A 19,409-nucleotide genomic window follows, 5' to 3' on the forward strand; every position below is an offset into this window, starting at 1 on the left:
AAAATTTTAGGCAAAACAGTGTTTTAAGCAAGTTGTACCTGTTTATTTTTTTAGTCTCCTCATTGCTAAAATTTGCCTTCTGCAGGACACAATTAGTGGGAGGGATTTGATATATCAAGTGTAAAGTATAGTAAAGATAAATAGCTTGGCTCCTGCCATAAACTCATGGTTTATCACCGCTTCAGAAGGCAAGAAATCTATTTGAAACACCCTTCTTGTTGCTCTTTTTTTTATTAGAGAAAAATTCCAGCTAATGGAGTCACCTTTTTTTTCTTTTTCGGTTCCAAACTAGACATTTGGAGACTTGGTGATGCAACATTTACTGGAGATTTACACTGTGGGTCACTGTTCTCATAAAGACAAATTTCTTCCTATGTGGCTCAATGTAATTGGTTGGAAAAAAGAAGAGTAACATACCCAAAGCTTTAAACATTTGCATCCCTCCATACTTTCCTTCAAACAGAACAGTATTGTTAAGTGGGTTGAAGGCACGGCACATTCTCACCAAAACCACTTCCAAGCAGCCTAGCAGACATAAAAAAGAGCAAAGGTACCAGGTATTATTACCTAACATCAGAGTACAGGAAATCTCAAGAAGATATTTACAAAGTCATCAGTCATTAAAAACATCAGAAGGGACAGACACTCTTTGAAGACATCTAGATCACACATCTATGAATGTAAGAAAAAATATTTGTCTGCTCTGAGTAGAGAAAGGGGTCATTTCTGGCCCAGTCTAACCACCTTTTCTATACGTTGACTTTTTCACCCTTTGCAGGAAATTAGCAGCCTGGACTGAATCTGAGTTTAGATCTTGGGAAAAAATTTCAGTTTGAAATACTTTATCCTGAAAAACAGGCATTTATTGAAACTCTTTTTAAATAATTAAGCTTTTTTTTAAATAACAAAAAGCAGCTTCATTCAAGCCATAAAAAATCCCAGCTTTGCCAGTCAAATCAAGTTTCCCAGGGGTGCACTGGTATCTCCAGGATTTTCAATATAAGTACGAGATTAAGAGAATAGTTTTTGTGTTATAACTGCCTTTTCCTAGGAGGTTGCCTGTGTGATACAAGATGCATCTCTGTATTGCTTCCCTTTGCTGCTGTGCCCACCATCAGAGCCCAGCCCCTCATCAAGACACAGCCGTGGTGCTTGTAAGGCCAAGACTGTGGGTTTGGTTCCCCTATGGGCTACTTAAGAGCTGGACTCGATGACCCTTGCTGGATGCCTTCCACCTCAGAACAGTCTGTGATTCTGGTTTTGCCACTGAGGTTAGCTCAGCTGGCTGCAGTATGGTGCTAATAACACCAGGGTTGCGTGCTGATCTCTGTCTGGGCCATTCACTGAATGACTGGACTCAGTGATCCCTGTGGGTCCCTTCCAACTCAGAACAGTCTGTGATTTCTGTGTATGGAGTGCTGAATCACACAGGCTTTCAGCCTTAGTGGAGAGATATCTCTTCAAACAGAAACACTTCTTAAGTTTTTTAACAAGCTGCCTCACACAGCATCCTACCTTTTACACATGGAGGGAGCAAGAAACTGATATGACAGGGTAAATGTAGTTAATTACCAGTCGTGGTTCTTGTGGTTCACTTAGTCATGCCATTTTGTCCCCCTGGGCTTGGCAGTGTTACTGCATAGTCATGATAAATCTTGTCAGGATTCTTTCAGAGGACAGAAATTACTGAGTCCCTTGATAAGAAAGGAAAGCCTTTTCCCCCTTGCCCTTATGCACACACATGCAAACCTGGTATGCAGAGAGAGCATGGCTGGAGCACACTGCCATAATCTGCTCTCATTTATTCTGAAACCAACTGGCACCAGCAGGATATTCTCCCTCCTGTGCATTGGCTGTAGAGCATTTCTGTAGTCTCATTAAAAAGATTAAAGATGACCACAGAGGCAGGCCCCAGTGAGCCTGCCTTCGTTTCACTAATGACAAGTGGGGATTTTACAGGGTGGCAGATGACTGATTCGACCAGCTCAATTTGCAGGCTCCTTCCACCACATGTCAGGTTGGAGACTGCAGTTTTTGAAATGGTTGTGTGTGTGTATGTACTTGATAACCACAACTGACTGGAAAGGGGAAAGGGGATCAGAAGGCAGTAACATCATTAATGTGGAAAAATACAGCCAGGTTAATGTACTTAATGCAATAGACAGAAATTAGGGTTCCTTCAAAATTAAAGTGATTTGTAGTTAAAGACAGGAGAGTACATTTCTAGCGTGCTGGGTGCTAAACTGGTTTCAAGCCTCTGTTGTTTACCCACCTGACTTAAGAAGGAGAATTTGGTCATTCTGGCAGAGCTCCATGAAGCCTGTAATGCGCTTGGCAAACTCCACCACGTACTGGATAGCATGGGTGATCTGAATGGCACACTGCTGCCACAGAGCTTCTCTCGTCTTCCAGGAAAACACACATGAAAAAGCAAAGCGGTGAGTAAGCAGGGACATCAGTGCATTAAGTTCTTGCAGACAGCAGGACTCCCCACACGCCATACCCAGGCAGAGCTAGCGACATCTTTTTCTCTAGGTACCCAATACTTCTCATTAGAAAGCTGTTTTCACAAGCCATTGTCCCATTCATCTGAACTCTGGCATTTCCTCTTTAAAGGAGCAGAATGCACTGCCCAGTGTAAAAATGTGTTAAAATGTCTAATGTTGGCTTTTGTGCAGGAAAGCTAACAGTGGCACAAAAAAGTATATGCATTCCACAGCACTCTTAGGCAAGAAGTGGCACAATGCTATTAATTTGTTCAACAGAATGTTTTTCCTAGTTTGAAACTTAAAATATATAATTGAAGTATCTGAACACGGATTACATTAAAATTTTGACTTCCTGATAATAATTTTCCTTGCACACATGTGTGTAAATGTAAACAGATGTTCTTGGTTTTACCCCACAGCTCTGCAAGCTGTGGTGCATTTTTGTTCCTGCTAATAAAGCATAGCCCCTCAGATTTCAGAGAACAATCTGTAGTCTCTCTTGTGTCTTACATGACCAGCTAATGTGCCCAACTGAAGTCTGACTGATGACTCATTGCTAATGAAGCCAGTGCAAGAGGCACAGAAGTTTCTGTTGACTGGACTACATCTGAAGAGTTGCCAGTGGAAAATAGACTGAACTTCACCTGAGAATCACAGAAGCAGAACAAAAATGTAGTGTAATAAGATCATTTTTCCACCCAATATTGAACAGCTTTAATTTAAGGAGTACTTTCAGTTTGCTGTATCTACTGTCAAAAGTCACAGGTGCTTGTTACTCACAAAAAAAGCAGATGTGTTTTCAAAATTATAAGGAAACAATGTTATGTTGTTTTATTTCCTTAAAATCCTTACAACAGAGGACCCAATCATAATCATATTGAAATTAACTGAATTTGTTATGAGGTTAAGATCTGTAATAATAAGCACAGAAAACTGGATCCCATTGACCATACCTAAGCTTTAACATTAGCAAACAGCTCAATATGCTGAAAAGCTGCTTCTTCTTTTTATGAAGTGTCACTGCTCAGCTTTCAGTAACCAGCTCCCCAAAGATACTGAAAAATGTATTTTGATCTATACAAAACTCATTGGTGTATTCTTGCCAAATAAATTACTATGTAGACAATTTCAGGCAGAATAAAAAACATATTACAGGATGGTACCTTGCTCTGGTAAACTTTTATTTCTTCATATGTGTGGGTCTGCCATGCTAGCTGATGTAATTCCTCCATTGTATATTGACATGTCTCCAAATGAGATTTAATGATATTCTGTGCAATTCGATCTGTGAAAAGGAGAATAAAATATAGCTTGCATGAAACAGTAACAGTGATCTGCAACAACAAAAAGCTGAAAATGCACATTTAAGAAAACTAATATTTTCAATGCTACCTTTCTCATTTGTTTTGAATTCTGAAGTTGATTACTGCAAAATGTTTCAGTATTTTACCCAAACCACTTGATAAACAGTGGATCTGCAGATGAAAACAACAATGATTTTTGTGAAACTATACAGAATCTTCATTCCAAAAGTGATTTAAGTGATTTTTCCAAAAGTGATTTCTCCCTGTTTACCCAGTATCTTCTGTCTGCCCCAAACCTATACAGTAACTGGTAGACTCTTCTAGCCTGGAGAAGGAACACTGCTGTTGATTATCACCTCAGCAGGGTACCTCTTCAGGCTTTAGGCCACAACCTCTGCACGAAGGCAGTATCTCCCCTCCTGCTGTGTGTAAGTGTTTGCTTTCTTTCCTCACTGTCCATTTCCTTCTAGTTCTACTAAAAGAACTAATCTGCTGAACTCAGTGGTCAGCATGTTTCAGAGCTGCCAGGTCTCTCAAGAAATTGACTGACTGTTTGAGTTTGCCATGAGCATCTGCATTATCTTGGTTTGACTCATAGAAGAAGAGGAAACAGGTCTCTTTTCTCAAGATAGTTTTAAGCTGGATCATTTTCTTGATTGAATTTGATGAGCAAGAACATGGAGACTGGTTTTAGCAAGGGGTGAAAGCTAAAACTAGTATCCTGGGGTTTAGGAGAGATGGAGGACATAAATCTCACACACAGCACTAAGCTACCTTAAAGTTGTCCTGAAATTGCAGCCTTAGAAACTGCTTCACAACATGGAATGCAGGATGCAAGCGAAAAAGGAAGCATTCAAGGTTGCCCTGGAAACCCACTGAAACTATGAGTAAACTCCTAGACTAATATTCTAAAGCAGACCCTTGCCCTTAAAGCCACTTGAGTGGATTAAAAAAAATTCACAAAACCTTCCAACATGAATTCATTAGCATTAGGAGTTGAAATGTTGTGATAAAACATGTTAGAAAAAACTGATTTCCTATTTTGCAACTTTGGGACCCATACATCTAATGAATCTCATTACTTCAGCCTGAAAACTTTGCTTAAGCCAAACAAAGGAACAAAGTTGAAGCCACAGAAGTGAACTGAAGCATTTGCAGCAGAACCAGCATTGTGCAGAAAACATTTATCAAAAAAGAGAAAAGGACATTGCCAACGCATTAGTCAAACCTGAGCATAGGAAGTATAAAGAATTAGGTATACCATTGTTCACTTGTTCAGATTCTCAACAGTTTGCACAGAATGTAGGAATCTGAAGCCTGCAGTTCCAAAATAAGTCTGCTTCTTTGGCCAAATACTGACCGAATTTAGAAACACCAGCAAGAAGGGAAGCTGAAAAAGAATGTAGAAGTATATGTCCCCTATAAACACTGCTAGAGGAGTGATATTTGAAAGATAAATGCCAGTGCTACTCTCACAGTTAATAAACTGAGACTCAGTAGAAAGGTGTTGAAGATAAAAAAGGTGTAGGTTTGTATTAGAAAAATAAGACATCCTTTTATAGATCAACACTATCTTTAGGCTTCCTGGTGGAAGAATTGACTCCAGCCTAAAGATAATTAAGAATCTATATTAATAAAGTGATCTACCCACTGTTCTTTTATGGAAAGTTAGATGGAAGTCTTAACCTTTGATGGTCAGTTGTTGCATTTTATAATAAAAATATTGAAGATAAATGGGCATCTCTCCTACAATAAATGTCTCAGATAATTTCACATTACTGAGTAGACAGATTTCTAATCAGACAAAGTGACCTGATGTCAACAATCTGAAAACAAGACCTTCTGATTTCACTAACTTTAAAATATACTTGATTAGCAGTTCTACACTACTGCAAAGCTCCTCAGCTCCCCTCTTTTCCCTAGCATTTATGTATTTATCTGAGGAACAAAGAGCTGAGAAACTCTCCTGGCTTTCTAGGGATGGCATCCTGTGTATTACCCCATGCATCTTTCCCTTACGTACTTATGCGTATGTTGAGCTGACATTAAAACCAATTTAGATGTGCAAAGGCCTGGGGCAATTGCAGTGAGCAGCAGCTCTGAATGCTGTCAGCCAAAGAGCAATCAGGTGCAAGACAGACTTGAAACTCCTGTGCCGCAGGTTAGGCAAGCTGAGTGTGTGTGATGGGAAGGGTACACTGGGTCTCTGAGGAGAAGGGAACTGCCCATTCAGCAGAGACTGATTGCTTGCATTTTGTGCTGGAGCCCCTGGAAGGAGCTTTATGCAAATACAGCCTACAACTGGGTGGCAGAGCTGACACCATGCAAAAAGTAAAAGAAGTATACACCTGTCTTGGCTTCTCAGATGGTCCAGCAACAGCAGATCCAACACAGGCAGAGCAAAGAATGTGACTCTTACATGGTTTCACAGACCATGGCCTTTCTTTTTCCCCCTGACATTTTCAGATTTTAGCATCTTTTTGCTAATGAAGTTGAAGTCAGTACACATTTGGCAAACCCCAAGTAGAATGACAAGGAGACAATGACAAGAATGAATGCCAAGAATCCCAAGGAGATTCCTAAACCACTGCCAACAATATAAATGACATCTGATGTAAACCTGTCCTACTACAAGTACAGTCCTGTAGCCAAAAGATATGAATTTCTGAAAGACCTAGCAGCTCTGAAATATGCTGACCACCAAGTCCAACAGATTAGTTCTTTTAAGAGAACGTGAAAGAAATGGACAAAGGGGAAAGCAAGAGAACATCTACACCCAACAGGAAGAGAGGTACTGCCTTGATGCAGAGGCCTAAAGCCTGTGGAGGTATGCTGCAGAGGTGATAATCTAATAGCTATGCTCCTCCCTTCTCCAGGCTAGAGGAGTCCACTAATATTACTTCACATATCAAGTCTTGACTTTGAGCTGATTTTGTTTTCAACAGTCTTGGGCCACAGATTTCAAGGGTCTCCTATCACTGGGTAACTGCATGTACACAACTAGAAATCCTGTTTGGATGGACTCCAAGGACTACAAAAGACAACTCTGTTCTTGTGACTTCAGTGTGAACTTCATTTCTACTTGAAATATTGTCAGCTCCCATTTTGCATAAGTTACAGCAGATTTGCTCTATGAAAACGAAAACAAAAGAGATGATTCTGTCTACACGGGTGTGAGAATCAAAGCCTGCAACATTTTGTTTTCTAAGGAGCAACTGCTCCAACTATTGGGTGAAAATCAGTAATTCTAATGGAAAGAATTCCTGAGCCTGGATGACAGTACATCAGCAGCCTGTAAATTGCAGGGTTTGTAAGGCTTATCTATCTGCCACAGTATGTAAACACAAATGTAGATTAGATTGCTTTACTCCTCCCCTTTTGCCTACATACTGTGTTTATTACATTAAGGCTAAATCTCCTATCTTGATCATTTGATACATGAAAATCACAGCATATCCAGGCAGATTGACTCTGTCTGGGAAACATGGTCCACAGAAAATAATGTTCCCAGTATCCAAATTCTCATATATACACTGGGGTGTAGAAGCATTAGGCAGTTTGATTCTAAATTTGGGGGTTTCTTAGTATTGGTATCTTGAATTTTTTTCTGGAAAAGCAGACACTTTTTCTACAAATGCTCAGCTTCATTTAAAAAAAAATAAAAAATCTTGAAAGAAGTACTTGCTTCCAGAGAGATAAACCAGAAACAACATACTCATTCAAGGAAACTGTCAATAATTGTAACCAATGGTTTCAAAAACCAGAAATGCTCAAACAAAATACGTCATGAGATGTCCACTTGCATTTCATTACTGTCCTGCATGTCTCTGACTGGCTTTCTATAATGGCCCACTACTCTAGCTGTAGAGGCTCGTCTTAGAGGACAAGGAAATCCAGATGCTGTTTGCTGGCGTGGCTAGAGAGCAGAATCCTGAGACGTCAGGCTGGTCCCCACTCCACACACCACAGGACATGCTGCCCTTCCTGTAGCAGGGCCTGGAGAGGTCTTGAGAGATGCCAGACCAATGGGTAGATAATTTAATTGGACTTTTTAATGCAGCAGTTAAAAAAATATAAAAGTTGAATGTAAAAAGTTGAGATGTCCAGAAGAAGCTGAAAACTGTACATCAGGAAGCTGAAGAAGACCATGAGAAATCAATAATGTTTCAGGAAAAGAAATGGTTTTTTACATTTGTTGTGGCCTATGTAAAACAGAAGACAGAATCATGAGGCTTTAACCTGTGTGGATTGCTCAGTGAAGTAAGCTATACAGTGAAGTTAGTGCAACAAACCTGGATCCCTACAGATGCATCAAATATCAATTGGCACTCCCTCCCGATTGACACCTTCCATTCCCAGTGTCTGGGTGGGGAACAGGCATCATGTATGTGCACAATGGACCAGTGTGCTCAGTTTGACTGGTCATCAGCCACTGCCCCTCAGGGGTGAATATGGGACTGGTCTGTGGCTTCTGCCTTTCTCTAAAGTTAACTGTCTCCTTTGCCTACTGAGTAGTCACTTCTCTAAAACTTGTAGGAACACAAGTGTCCGAGACTGCTGCTTCATTTCACTGAAGCTGGAGAGTAGCTAAAGAATCATTGCACAGCCCTGACAGAAGGACTGGGGAGACAGAAAGGCTGTAAAAGAAAGACCCTATTTCGTCAACAAAACAGGCCAAAAGCATATGTTGCAAGAGAAGAGCAACAGTGCATAAACTTGGGACTACAGCTCATCACTTCCAGAGTGACCCTTTGTGTTTCCAGTTTGGTTTGCTCTGGCAGACTCTTCTCCCCCCACCCTGCCTCCCTCCTCGCTTCTTTTTCTTTTTCTTTTTTTTTTCTTTTTTTTTTTTTTTTTTCTTTTTCTCCTACTGTACTTTCTTATTTTGGATTTCAAGAGTCACCTCACAGAAGGCACTCTCCAAAGATTACAATTGCTCAAACATTTATTGCATCAGTGGAGTAGGAATTACTTAAATACAAGTACATACAGAAAACTGAACATTGCAATCTAGATAGCAATCAAAATCAGCATATCACAGACCCACAGGGGTCTACTATCAGCTGATAAATCAGTCCTGCCTTTTTCAGGCACTTCCTTGCAATATTCAGAGATCTCCAGCTACAATAGTGAGGAAAAACTCCAACTTGAGGTCAAGTACAATGCTGGTGGGGATGGATGTAATCCACAGAGTGCACACAAAATTCACCAGCTGTGAATTTGGCCTGCTGAGTGGGAATTATCCACAGCAACATTTGTTTCCTACAGGCTCCTTAGTTCTTTCATTTGTCTCTCTTTTCCCAAGAGAGACTCTAGTTTTTCTCAGCATTCTCCTCTTTTGCACAGGGAACTGAAAAACTTTGAAGCGTGCCTCCTAAAACACTGTTAATCTTCTTCAATTAAAATGAATAATGAATCTATAATTTGCCACTTACCCTTAGGATCCAGTTGGGTAGCTAAGAGCTTATCTCAGCTTACATCCTAAGTTGAACTCTTGCAGGGATCCAGTTTGAATTAATGCTGCAGTAACATCAGAGCTTTGGCTGGCTGCTGTAAGCATATATAACAAAACTCCAGCCAGGCATGCTAAATAAAATCTCTGTTCTAGGACCTAAAGACTTGGCAAGATAGTATTGGATCAACACTTTTTTTGTATGCTAATTCAAGGGTACAATGACAAATTGAAAATTTTTGAAAACCAAATCACTGAATTCATTGAATTGAGATTATTCTTAAATTCTTTGACAATTGTAGAGAGGTGACACAGCTAATAAAGTAAAAATACCTCTGGTTGACGGAAAACATGAATAATAGGTCACAATTTTTTTACATGAATGGTATGAAAAGTCTGATTTTTTTTTTTTCAGAAGAACAGAAACTTTTTTTTCCTGAAAGTGGTTGCAAAATGCTAGTTCCATTTTTCATCTGTCTGTGGCATTCTCAATGCCATAATGCAAAAAGTATTTCCCTTTAAAACACAAGCCAGTTTCATAACCTCTATTTGTTTAATATATTTGTAACACTATACTAAAATACTAATATACTTTGTAACAGTACTAATATGCAGCCTAGGAAGATAATATGAAACATAAAAACCCTCATATGAGACTAGAAGTGCTAGAATTTAGTTCAGGAATAACCTTTCCTTAAGTTACTGAATATTTAATGTCACTAACAGAGTGCACAAAGAGTAAATGTTATGTGTGTGAATCCTCTATTTCTTCTCTCTCCTTCAAAATAAATCAGTGCTGTATTTGCCTTACTGAAAAATGCTAATAAATTAATAGAAATGCCAATACAATGGAATGAAGTCCTTATCTTAAGGAACCTAGAGGATGGACCCAGAGTTGTTAGATCCTAGAGGATTTTTATAAATACTTAATAGTCTCTACTTAGTAATTCTCCTGGGACTTAGCCAATTCAACAAAAATTAGAGATCATTTAACTGGCAGCAAAAGCACTAACCAAGGAAATAGCTGCAGTTCAAATGGACTCTAAAGACACTGTATAACTACCACAAATTTATTGAGATGAGCTGTTTCTTAGCTTCTTCTAGCATAGGTTGCATAAATAGACCTTAATTTTAAAATGAGACTATTCTGAAATAAGAAAGTGGTATCATTTTTTACAATTAAGCATACATTACCTGAAGTGGATATTGTTCTCTATTAAACTGAAATATATATGGAATAATTAGGATATTACTGGTTTTAAACCATGTTTGCCAGGGTTTGCCCTGTCATAGCCTGCAAAAAGCTGGCAGAGGTTAACCTATCTTTTAGCATTTGTGTCACTGCCACAGTCATCAAACTAGATTTCTATAAAGATTTTAAGCAATCTATCTACAGAAACATGGTGAAAAGTAATGACAAAACATTCTACAATGGTTCTGTTTTCCGGTAGTGAGTGTGGCAAATGAGCTGGATGAAAGTGATGTCAGTATTTAGTGTCAGAAAGTAGTTATCATATTGGTTATCATAAACAATGACAGAATCTTCACTGATCAAAAGAAAACCTATCCATGCAGTCAAAAAGGAACACAAGACAGGACTTCATGCCTTAAATCTTGTATTATCTATTCCCATTTACATGTGACTTTCATTCCTAGATTACTGCACTATAATATCTGAGTTCTGATAATCAGTTTCAGCATTTGTCTCTGAGCCCTATGTCTTGTCACACTGCATTTTTCTACTGTGCACATCTATGTTCCTCTCTCATGCATTTCACTTGAACTCTTTCTCATATATTTCACTCTTGTATAAAGAAATTATTGCTGTTCTGTGAAATAAAATATGAAAAGCTGAATGGACTGAGGAAAGATGTCATTACCTATGAAGCTGGAAACAGCATCATAAAAAGCAAAACAAGCAGAATTACCTTTTTAATTAGGAATAAAGTGGAAAGTAGTCAAATGCATGAAGTGAGTGAAGAAAGCTTGCTGACAGAATGCACGCAGTGTGAAAAACTGGACTGCAGCCTTGGAAAGGAAAACTTAGGATGCTGCATGTGTACAGGGAAAGGAAAAAAATTGTAACCCCAAACTTGTGATGCCTTCCTTGTGCCTTAGGATAAGGAATGATCAACCAGTGCCACCCAGGATGACAAAGAAATATAAAAGAGACTCCAGGTTAAGCTCTCACAAAGTACAATTATCTTGTAGTTGTTGGGGCTGACAGCCCAGAAACACCAGACAAAAAAAAAACTGATGGAAAAGTTGACGCTAAGTCCAGGAAGGGGTTATGCAGATGAGGACAAAAGCAACAAGCAATCACTAATTCAAACCACAGGAATTTTGGTAGATCCCATATACTACAGTGACTACTAAAGTGTCACTGCCTTGACCTCTGGAGTCTCATCTGCTGTTTGCCTCTTTGTGGGCTGTTGTGTGAGTCACAACTCTGGAAGACAACGTACTTCTTTCACACATCCTAGGCCCTCTGTGCTCTGGCACCTGCTCCAGTCTTCTCTTTTTGAGCATTACTTGAAGAAAGCAAAATTTCTTCTGCTACTGACATTGCTGCTCCAAAGCATATGACAGGGAACTGGCCAAAAGTTTATTCTTACAACTGGCAGCAACATCATGCCTCAGTACTTACCACATCATTGGATTTACATTGATTTTTATGTGTGATTTGTAATCTGACAATATTCACAGCACAATGTTATTCTAGAAAAGATTGGCATGATATATGGTAATATATGGGATATATGATATGGTATTTTACATATTTTGACTGCTATAAATGGTTGATTTCTAACTGCTTTCTTTGGACTCTCAGTTGAATGAACATATTTTGCAAAGTTTGGTCATGGAAGAAAACATACTCATCATTGGAGAAAAGGAGTAATTTTATATACTTTAAAGGATTAGAAATTTGATCTCTTTGAAGAACTATATTATGATGCTTAAAAATGCAGGCTATAGCTAAGGTTGTTTTTAGTGCCATTTGATGCATTTTTTTAGCTCATTTGTAAAACAAGCTGAAGTTCTAAGTGTTGTCACGTGAACTGAAATGAGAACAGAATTCAAATACGAATGTATTTCCACTGTCATCTTCAAACAGGTAACAATGGTAAGATACAGCGCCCTGACGGCGCTTGTGTAAAATGCACATGTTGTATATTTTAAATGCTCACTAGATGGCAACATTGCTTCTCTTAAATACAGCTTCCAGGGTGTAGATAGCAGCCCTGTAAAATTTTGACTGTCATGTTGCTAGAAGGAATATTAAACCATGGCCTAGAAAAAGAAGCAGAAGAACACACAGGACTACAAAAGCACAAATCCTGTTTCACTGCGGGGTGGGTGGTGGCTTTGTAAAGGAAACATAAACATAAATGCTATTGTCATCTTAGATATGGGCTTTAATTAGTGAGTTGACTTCATTTTGAATCTGGTTTGGAGTGTCCCTTTAAATAGCATCTAGTTGACCAACACATGTTCAGTAAGCTGCCTGTTAACACTTGATCTGGCACAGGGAACAAACCCCCGGAGATAAAGAGAAGAGTGTTAAGGAATGAGAAATACTTATCACATTGGAGAAGTGCTTTTACGAAGAGAAGTGCTTATCACACAGAGAAGCGCTTTCAAAAGCAAAGTACAATGGACTTCTTAACATACCAGTCTGATGCTGATATATATTTATATGTTGCATATCCGACATTAAGTCTTGTGACATCTATGAAGAATATAGACATAGAGGAATAAACTAAATTCTTCTAAAGTTAATGAGAAGATTTCTGCTGAAAGAAGAAAAGTGTGGGACTAGCTTTCAAACAGATCTTCAGCAGAGGACTTCAGAATGTTTACAGGTGAATATCTCCCTTGAAGGAGAGAGAGTTAAATAACTCCTGCATGTACAATATTGCAGCAATGCAAACTAAATAACTTTGCAGAATATAAAGTTGTTCACTGTGGTCCTGAGATTAATGTATGAACCCGGCTAAATTATGACTAAATTACAAATGCACAAAATGTAATTTGTGGTCACCAAGGGGACTTTTCTTTACATACCTATCCTGAGTAAGTTAAAAAAAGAGATAAGGCTTTCCTTTACTATAATTTTTCAGTCTATCGTCCGAGTCAAAAGAGCTGTGTCTTACAATATAAGGCAGGTGATGCCTCCTCCAATCCACATTAGGCATCTGTCCTAGGGAGTTGCTGCTATGATATACACAGCAGGATAGGCTTAGAAGGACTGGTGAAAGGGAAGATCAAACCTAAGCTCACCAACATTATTTAGTTTTGGTAGAAATGTAAGCTTCCCAAGACACTGGGTACCATAATGCAGGCCTGATGTTGAAGAAATGTCATGTAAATATATGTAAACAACACTTTCATCTGTAATTATAGAGGCTGGGCCATGTGATGTCCTGTACACTCTAGAGGTGTCTTACTGACTACCTACACATACACAGCTACAGGGCCCCCTTTAGTTGATGACTTGCAGTGAATGCTTAACTGATCTCTTTTCTTCACAATGTTGGCTAATAATTTTATCTTGTCTTAAGAAATCGTAGGCTGGCAATCTCAACTGCAGTTAAGGCAGAAAAGCCTTTCTATTAACTTTTACAGACCAAGATTGGAGGCACACATTTAGTGAGGAAAATGCAATGTTCAGCTCAGTGGCAGATAATATTATACACATATATTTAAACAAGATAGTAATTTAATTTCACCAAGTCTAAAAATAAGCTTTTAATGCCTCCTAATTTAAAACCACACTTGGGAGCAAGCACTGAGATCAGGAACTGGAGCTGACCTCTGTGATTTGCTATGTGAGGAGAAAGCCACAATGCAGATGACCAAATTCTTGCTTTTGACATGGCAAGCAGATTTCAGCCTATGGTTTGAGCTCCCATTTCATCATTTCTGCCTTCTCAGATGTGTAGATAGCACAGTGGAGAAATAGGATCATAATGTAAAGTCCCTGGCAGCATGAGTCCTTGGGATATGGGTGTCTCCCATGCTGCCAGTATCACTGGCTGATGGAACACCCTGAATCATGCCACCCCTGGACAGCAGTGACAGAACCTGCCTAACTCATCTGGTCACTGCACCTCATCTACTTTTTGTTCTGCCCACCCAAATCCATATCAAGTATCCAAGAAGATGCTTTGATTTAAGGTCAAAAATACATTCCTTTAAAGAAAAAGGATCTGGACTGGAAATGCACTTGATGCCAAGTTGAGGTTCTGCATGTGTATTTATGAGCTTTAGAGTGATGTCTTTATGCTTTGAGGGTTTTTTTGTAACAGGAAGTGGAATATTGATGAGGGCTGTGCCTAATGGGGAGCTATCTGATTTTGTACAACTTCTCCCCATCATAAGCTCAGACAGTTACATAAGAAATTTGGGACTGTATCTGAAAATTTGTTTTTGTTATACTTAACCCTCTCTTCCATAGGAGGCATTGCCTCTCCTGCATCTCATAGAGATCAGATAATGTGCTGTTATATCTTGGTCTACTTAACTCGTTTGAAGAAATATAATAATACTAAGTATGTGCAACAGAGTCCTATATAACTTCAATCTGTCAGCATGTCTTTCTCCTAAACTTATTTGCTAGCACAGTATATAGATACCAGTAAGCATGCAATACAAGATAAGCTATATTTTCCTTGCTGTTCCATTCTAATACTATGTGTCAAAACAGTTGCTGTGTAAAAAATTTTGCATTTCAAAACTGTTAAAAAAAATTTGCATTTCCACTACAAAGTCCTCTGTAGATGAATGTATGCTTGTGAAAAAGAACATTTTCACATTCAAATTAAAGCATAGAACTGTTAAAGATCAAAGTAGCTCTAACCATTTAGATTACTTTTTGGTGGAACTAGAAAATTAACATGTGAAGAAGAGCATGTAAATGATGTGTAAATTATGTCATAGAGTATCTTAGAAAACATTATTTTTATAACTGAATCAAACTGACAGGGAAAGGAAGACTTGTTACTTGAATTTTACAGAGAACTTACACTGTTAGATAGCAAGCCAAATGTAAATACTAAAGTAATATATGCAATTGCAGTAGTATTTTACTCAGGTGCAGCAGGGACCATTATTAGAACTCGTTTTACAAGCATTTAATATTTTCATAACAATCTGAAAGAGAAGGTTTTCATAGCATTCTAATAAATTAAGAGACAATTTTAAACTGAAAGAAGTCACAAAGCATCAATGAAGACTGAGCCATACTATGACAGGATTGAAAAGATTGGAAAAATAAGAAAGAAAATGAGATTCAAACTTGGAAATGGCACAGTCAACTATATCTTAATAAAAAATGCCCTACTCAGGAGAGAAGTTAGTTTGAAACAAGCAAAGCCTTAACACCAAAGGAGTAAGTGAATTAGATTTTGGTTGACATGTAATGCAGAAACTGCATAGATTACTTTTATTCTGAGTGCTTCTGAAAAAGCCTGCTCCTTGGAGAGCTTACAGCAACTTCTAGGAACTCAAGGATGAAAGAAGTTCCCACACATTCATTCATGAGGAAAAAACATAAGATGGTTGCACTCAAGACCAGGCAAGTGGCAGTTAAGGTCGTGCTTATATATTTATTTGAAGAATAAATAGAAGAAGGGCCAGAAGAAAGCTAAGACTGGAAATCACTATCTGGTAGAAAATAATCAGTGCAGAAAAGAACTGTCATGATCTGGGATACTTAGTGATTCACTAGATCACTGGACATGCTGGTATAAAAAAAAATGCTATCAGCCACAAGGATCAATGCAATATATAGCTTTTCTACTCCTATATATTCTGTATGATTTCATCTAACAGTTAAAAGCGGTAATGTCTATTTAGCATAAGCTGAGTTTATTCCTAAATGTCACTGGAGTGAGATGCAACTCTGCAGTGAAATTTAAGCACACTATAATATGAAATCAGTACATCCTAGAACTGCAAGACTGCAGCTCTATAGATGGTCCAGCAATTCACTGCAGCATTAAGAGGCATTTTCTACTTCTTTTTGAACACTGAAAATCATTTCACTAATTCAAATATTTTATGGTGCTTCTCTTCCAGTTGTGTCAGCTGATTTGTTCATACTGCCTTACCTCCCACTGTCACCCTTATCCCTCTGCTCTAGGTGCCACAAATGACAGACAGCAGTACTTGTGTAAAATTGAAGGAATTTAGGAGCCCTAGTTTCAATTTCAAAATGAAGAGAGGTAAATCCTAGAGCCTCTGAATTTTGCTGTCAGCTCAGATACAGGCTATTTGCTATGTAATGCTCCCTCTGCTCTGGGCCTTTTCCTGCTTTGTGTGCTTCAGAAGAAGATGAAGAACTTGGAAATGTGGGGTGGACTTAGGGCTGGATGGTTTAGAGCTAGGAGAGAAAAAAAAATGGGGGAAAAATTAAGAATGATGCATTATTCCTAAGTGAACCCGCAAGAGCTAAAACTTAAATTGATTTAAGTAAAAAAGACAAAACTTTGATTCTCTGAAGTCAAAAGGTCCCATTGACTTCGGGGGTTTCTATGGCCACTAAGGATATAGTCCTATGGCCATATTCTGTCTTCGCACTCATTTCTGTAACTGAGCACAAACCCAAATTCATGGACTATCAGAACTCCTACATTTCTGGACCTCCTCTGAGTCTCTCTGGAAACACTTCCCTTTGGTACTGGGTCTGCAGGGAAACAGCTTTTAAGGATTAAATTGTTTAAATTATCTCTCAGCTGGTTTGCAGTATTGTGATCCACTGTTACAGGACTGATGTGTGCACAAGCCACATGTGAGTAATATTCACATGGCCATGAGAGCTGAGAAGGAAGTTGGAGCATTAGTTTATCTCTAATCCTACACTGTGGGTGTATAGTTTTACTGGATAGTGGCCTGGGCCATATGTCATAATAAAACACGCCTTAATAAACAGAGTGACAGAAAAGTTTAACTTTCTCCTGGACAATTTGCAACTAAAGCAGACAATTTGTTATAGAGTCCCCTACACATGAACTTGCAGGGGCAGAAAACATGCTATACATTTTAGCCACAACTTCCTTTTTTACCAGGCAGTAACTACTATACACCCCACTATATATTGAGTAGAGGCCACATCTCCATGGTCCTTAGTAGGTCTGAGCACACACACACACACACACACACACAAACACACACACAGATCTCAGTGTGAGAGACATGTGTATGAGACAGTAAAGTTAGGCCAAAACTAGAGGTTTTTTCATGATTTGAAAAGAATTTGTTAGGAGTGCTCTTGAAGATTACTTTTTTCCCTTCTTCTGTCTTTTTAATTAAATTCCATTAACAAAGTGTTACTCTTTGATTGAGTTCTCAGCCACAACTGATTCAGCACATTTCACTTCTTCAGGTACCTAATTAGGACGCCAATCTTTGTTCATGTTATTTCTTTGTAACAGAAGTAGTACTTCCAGTGGCTTTGGTGAAATACAACTAGAAGCATTAGATGAACAGAAATCCTCCTTAGACAAAAATCACCTTTAGTCATTGTGTTTCTAACAGTCTCACCTCACAGAGAGGGTCTCTGTCACTTGTCAAAGACAAAAGCAAGTGACAGGCTCTTCAAGTCCTTTGGGCAGAGAAGCAGGGATATCCACAGAAATACATTCAGAGTTTGTTCACTTTATGAATTTGGTGAGCTTGCTCTGGCATTGACATCTGTGCAGTCAAAGTACGAACTGGTACTTTTCCACAGTAAGTACCCTAGAATTAGCTGCTATGGGGATTCTGTGTGTTGACAAGAATACGGATGGTTGGCTGAAGAGATCATTTAACCCTGCCAGTAATGAGCTCATTTGAAACAAGCCCCTTCCTAATTATCACCTGGTTATGACTGATTTATCACCTGCTTTGATGCTCCTATTTAATAAACAGAAATGCACTGCTGGGTTTAAGAACTGCATAATTTTTAGTAGAAACAGAGCTGACTTAATATTATGTCAATTAGTTCCAGACTAAATTTCTTTCCTTTACTCTCTGTATGTGCACACACACGTGTGAACGTGTAACTATTGTGTACCTGTGTATGGAATGCATGTATGATATTTTAATGAAGACAGTACTGGAGCTTAGCTTATATATACACATTGCACTACAGGAGTAAGAATTTTCCTTACCGATTTCACTCATGGATATTCCTGGAGCTAACTGCCCATTGTTGAAAGAGCTATAGGTAAACAAGTTTGGTACAGAGGTGAGGTCATAGATAGGTTCCTGCTTTATCTGTTTGATTCCAGTCATGTCTAACCCCGACTGGTCTGGGGAGGGCTGGGCAGAATCCACGTTGTAATAGCCCTCAGACTTGGGCAGGTCGATGACGTGCCCATTTGAGTAGGTGCTGCCAGTTTCGTTATTCAGATTGTTCAAGCCATTGCTGATGCTGCTGCTGTAAACCCTGGCGAGGGCTTCTGCCTCACCACTCTGCTGCTGCCGCTGCTCCTGCAGTCGTTGCTGGTGCTTCTGCACTTCAGCGTACAAGCTATCCCTCTGCTTCTTGGACATTCTTCCAAATTTCACAGCTGAAAAGCAAAGCACAATGTGAACCACTGTAATTTTTAAACTTTTCTTGATTCCCCTCAACCCGGCCACTCTTTTGACATTAACTTTCACAGGGTAAATTTTTGTTGTGGAAACATCTTTTCCTGTGGAAATGAGAAAGGACGCAAAGCTTTACATCACATACATTTCATACAGAAAGAAATATTGAGTACTTGAATTACCAGGTGACAATGACTCCTTTTTGACAGGAGGGCCTCAGTCAAGCAATTAATTCACTTCCCACCTGGAATGTTAAAAAGACCACTCATCCTTTTATATCTCTGTGTTCACTAACAACATCCCAGAGCTGTATGAAATGTACATCTGTAAATTCATACCCATTTACTAACTTTCCACAAACCTTCACACAGTACATTAACAAGATTAGTATTCTGGGCGAAAACAAACCCTAAAGCCTTATTATCACATAATTTAAACAGGATGTTATCTTCCTACTTAAAAAAATAATCTTACATGTTAGAACCTAGAAGAAAATAACAGATTTGAAGGTAAACAGCACAAATGAACAGCATTTTTTCCACTGAGCAAAATCTACGGGATTTATGCAATCTCCATTTTAATATTTTCCAT

General features: G+C 38.7%; 1 protein-coding gene across 1 annotated transcript in view; it reads right to left on the reverse strand.

Moving 5' to 3' along the window:
* RORB (RAR related orphan receptor B) overlaps window positions 1-19,409 on the reverse strand; it is a gene marked incomplete at its 5' end in the record, with an annotated part of 122,545 nt that overhangs the window by 6,618 nt on the left and 96,518 nt on the right. The window contains 4 exons of the mRNA XM_083883185.1: window positions 418-525; window positions 2,273-2,405; window positions 3,653-3,774; window positions 18,398-18,799. Coding sequence (XP_083739311.1) covers window positions 418-525; window positions 2,273-2,405; window positions 3,653-3,774; window positions 18,398-18,799 — 765 coding nt within the window. The remainder of the gene's footprint in view (window positions 1-417; window positions 526-2,272; window positions 2,406-3,652; window positions 3,775-18,397; window positions 18,800-19,409) is intronic.

This window comes from Zosterops lateralis (genome assembly GCF_965231275.1).
Source record: "Zosterops lateralis genome assembly, chromosome: Z".
Lineage (NCBI taxonomy): Eukaryota > Metazoa > Chordata > Aves > Passeriformes > Zosteropidae > Zosterops > Zosterops lateralis.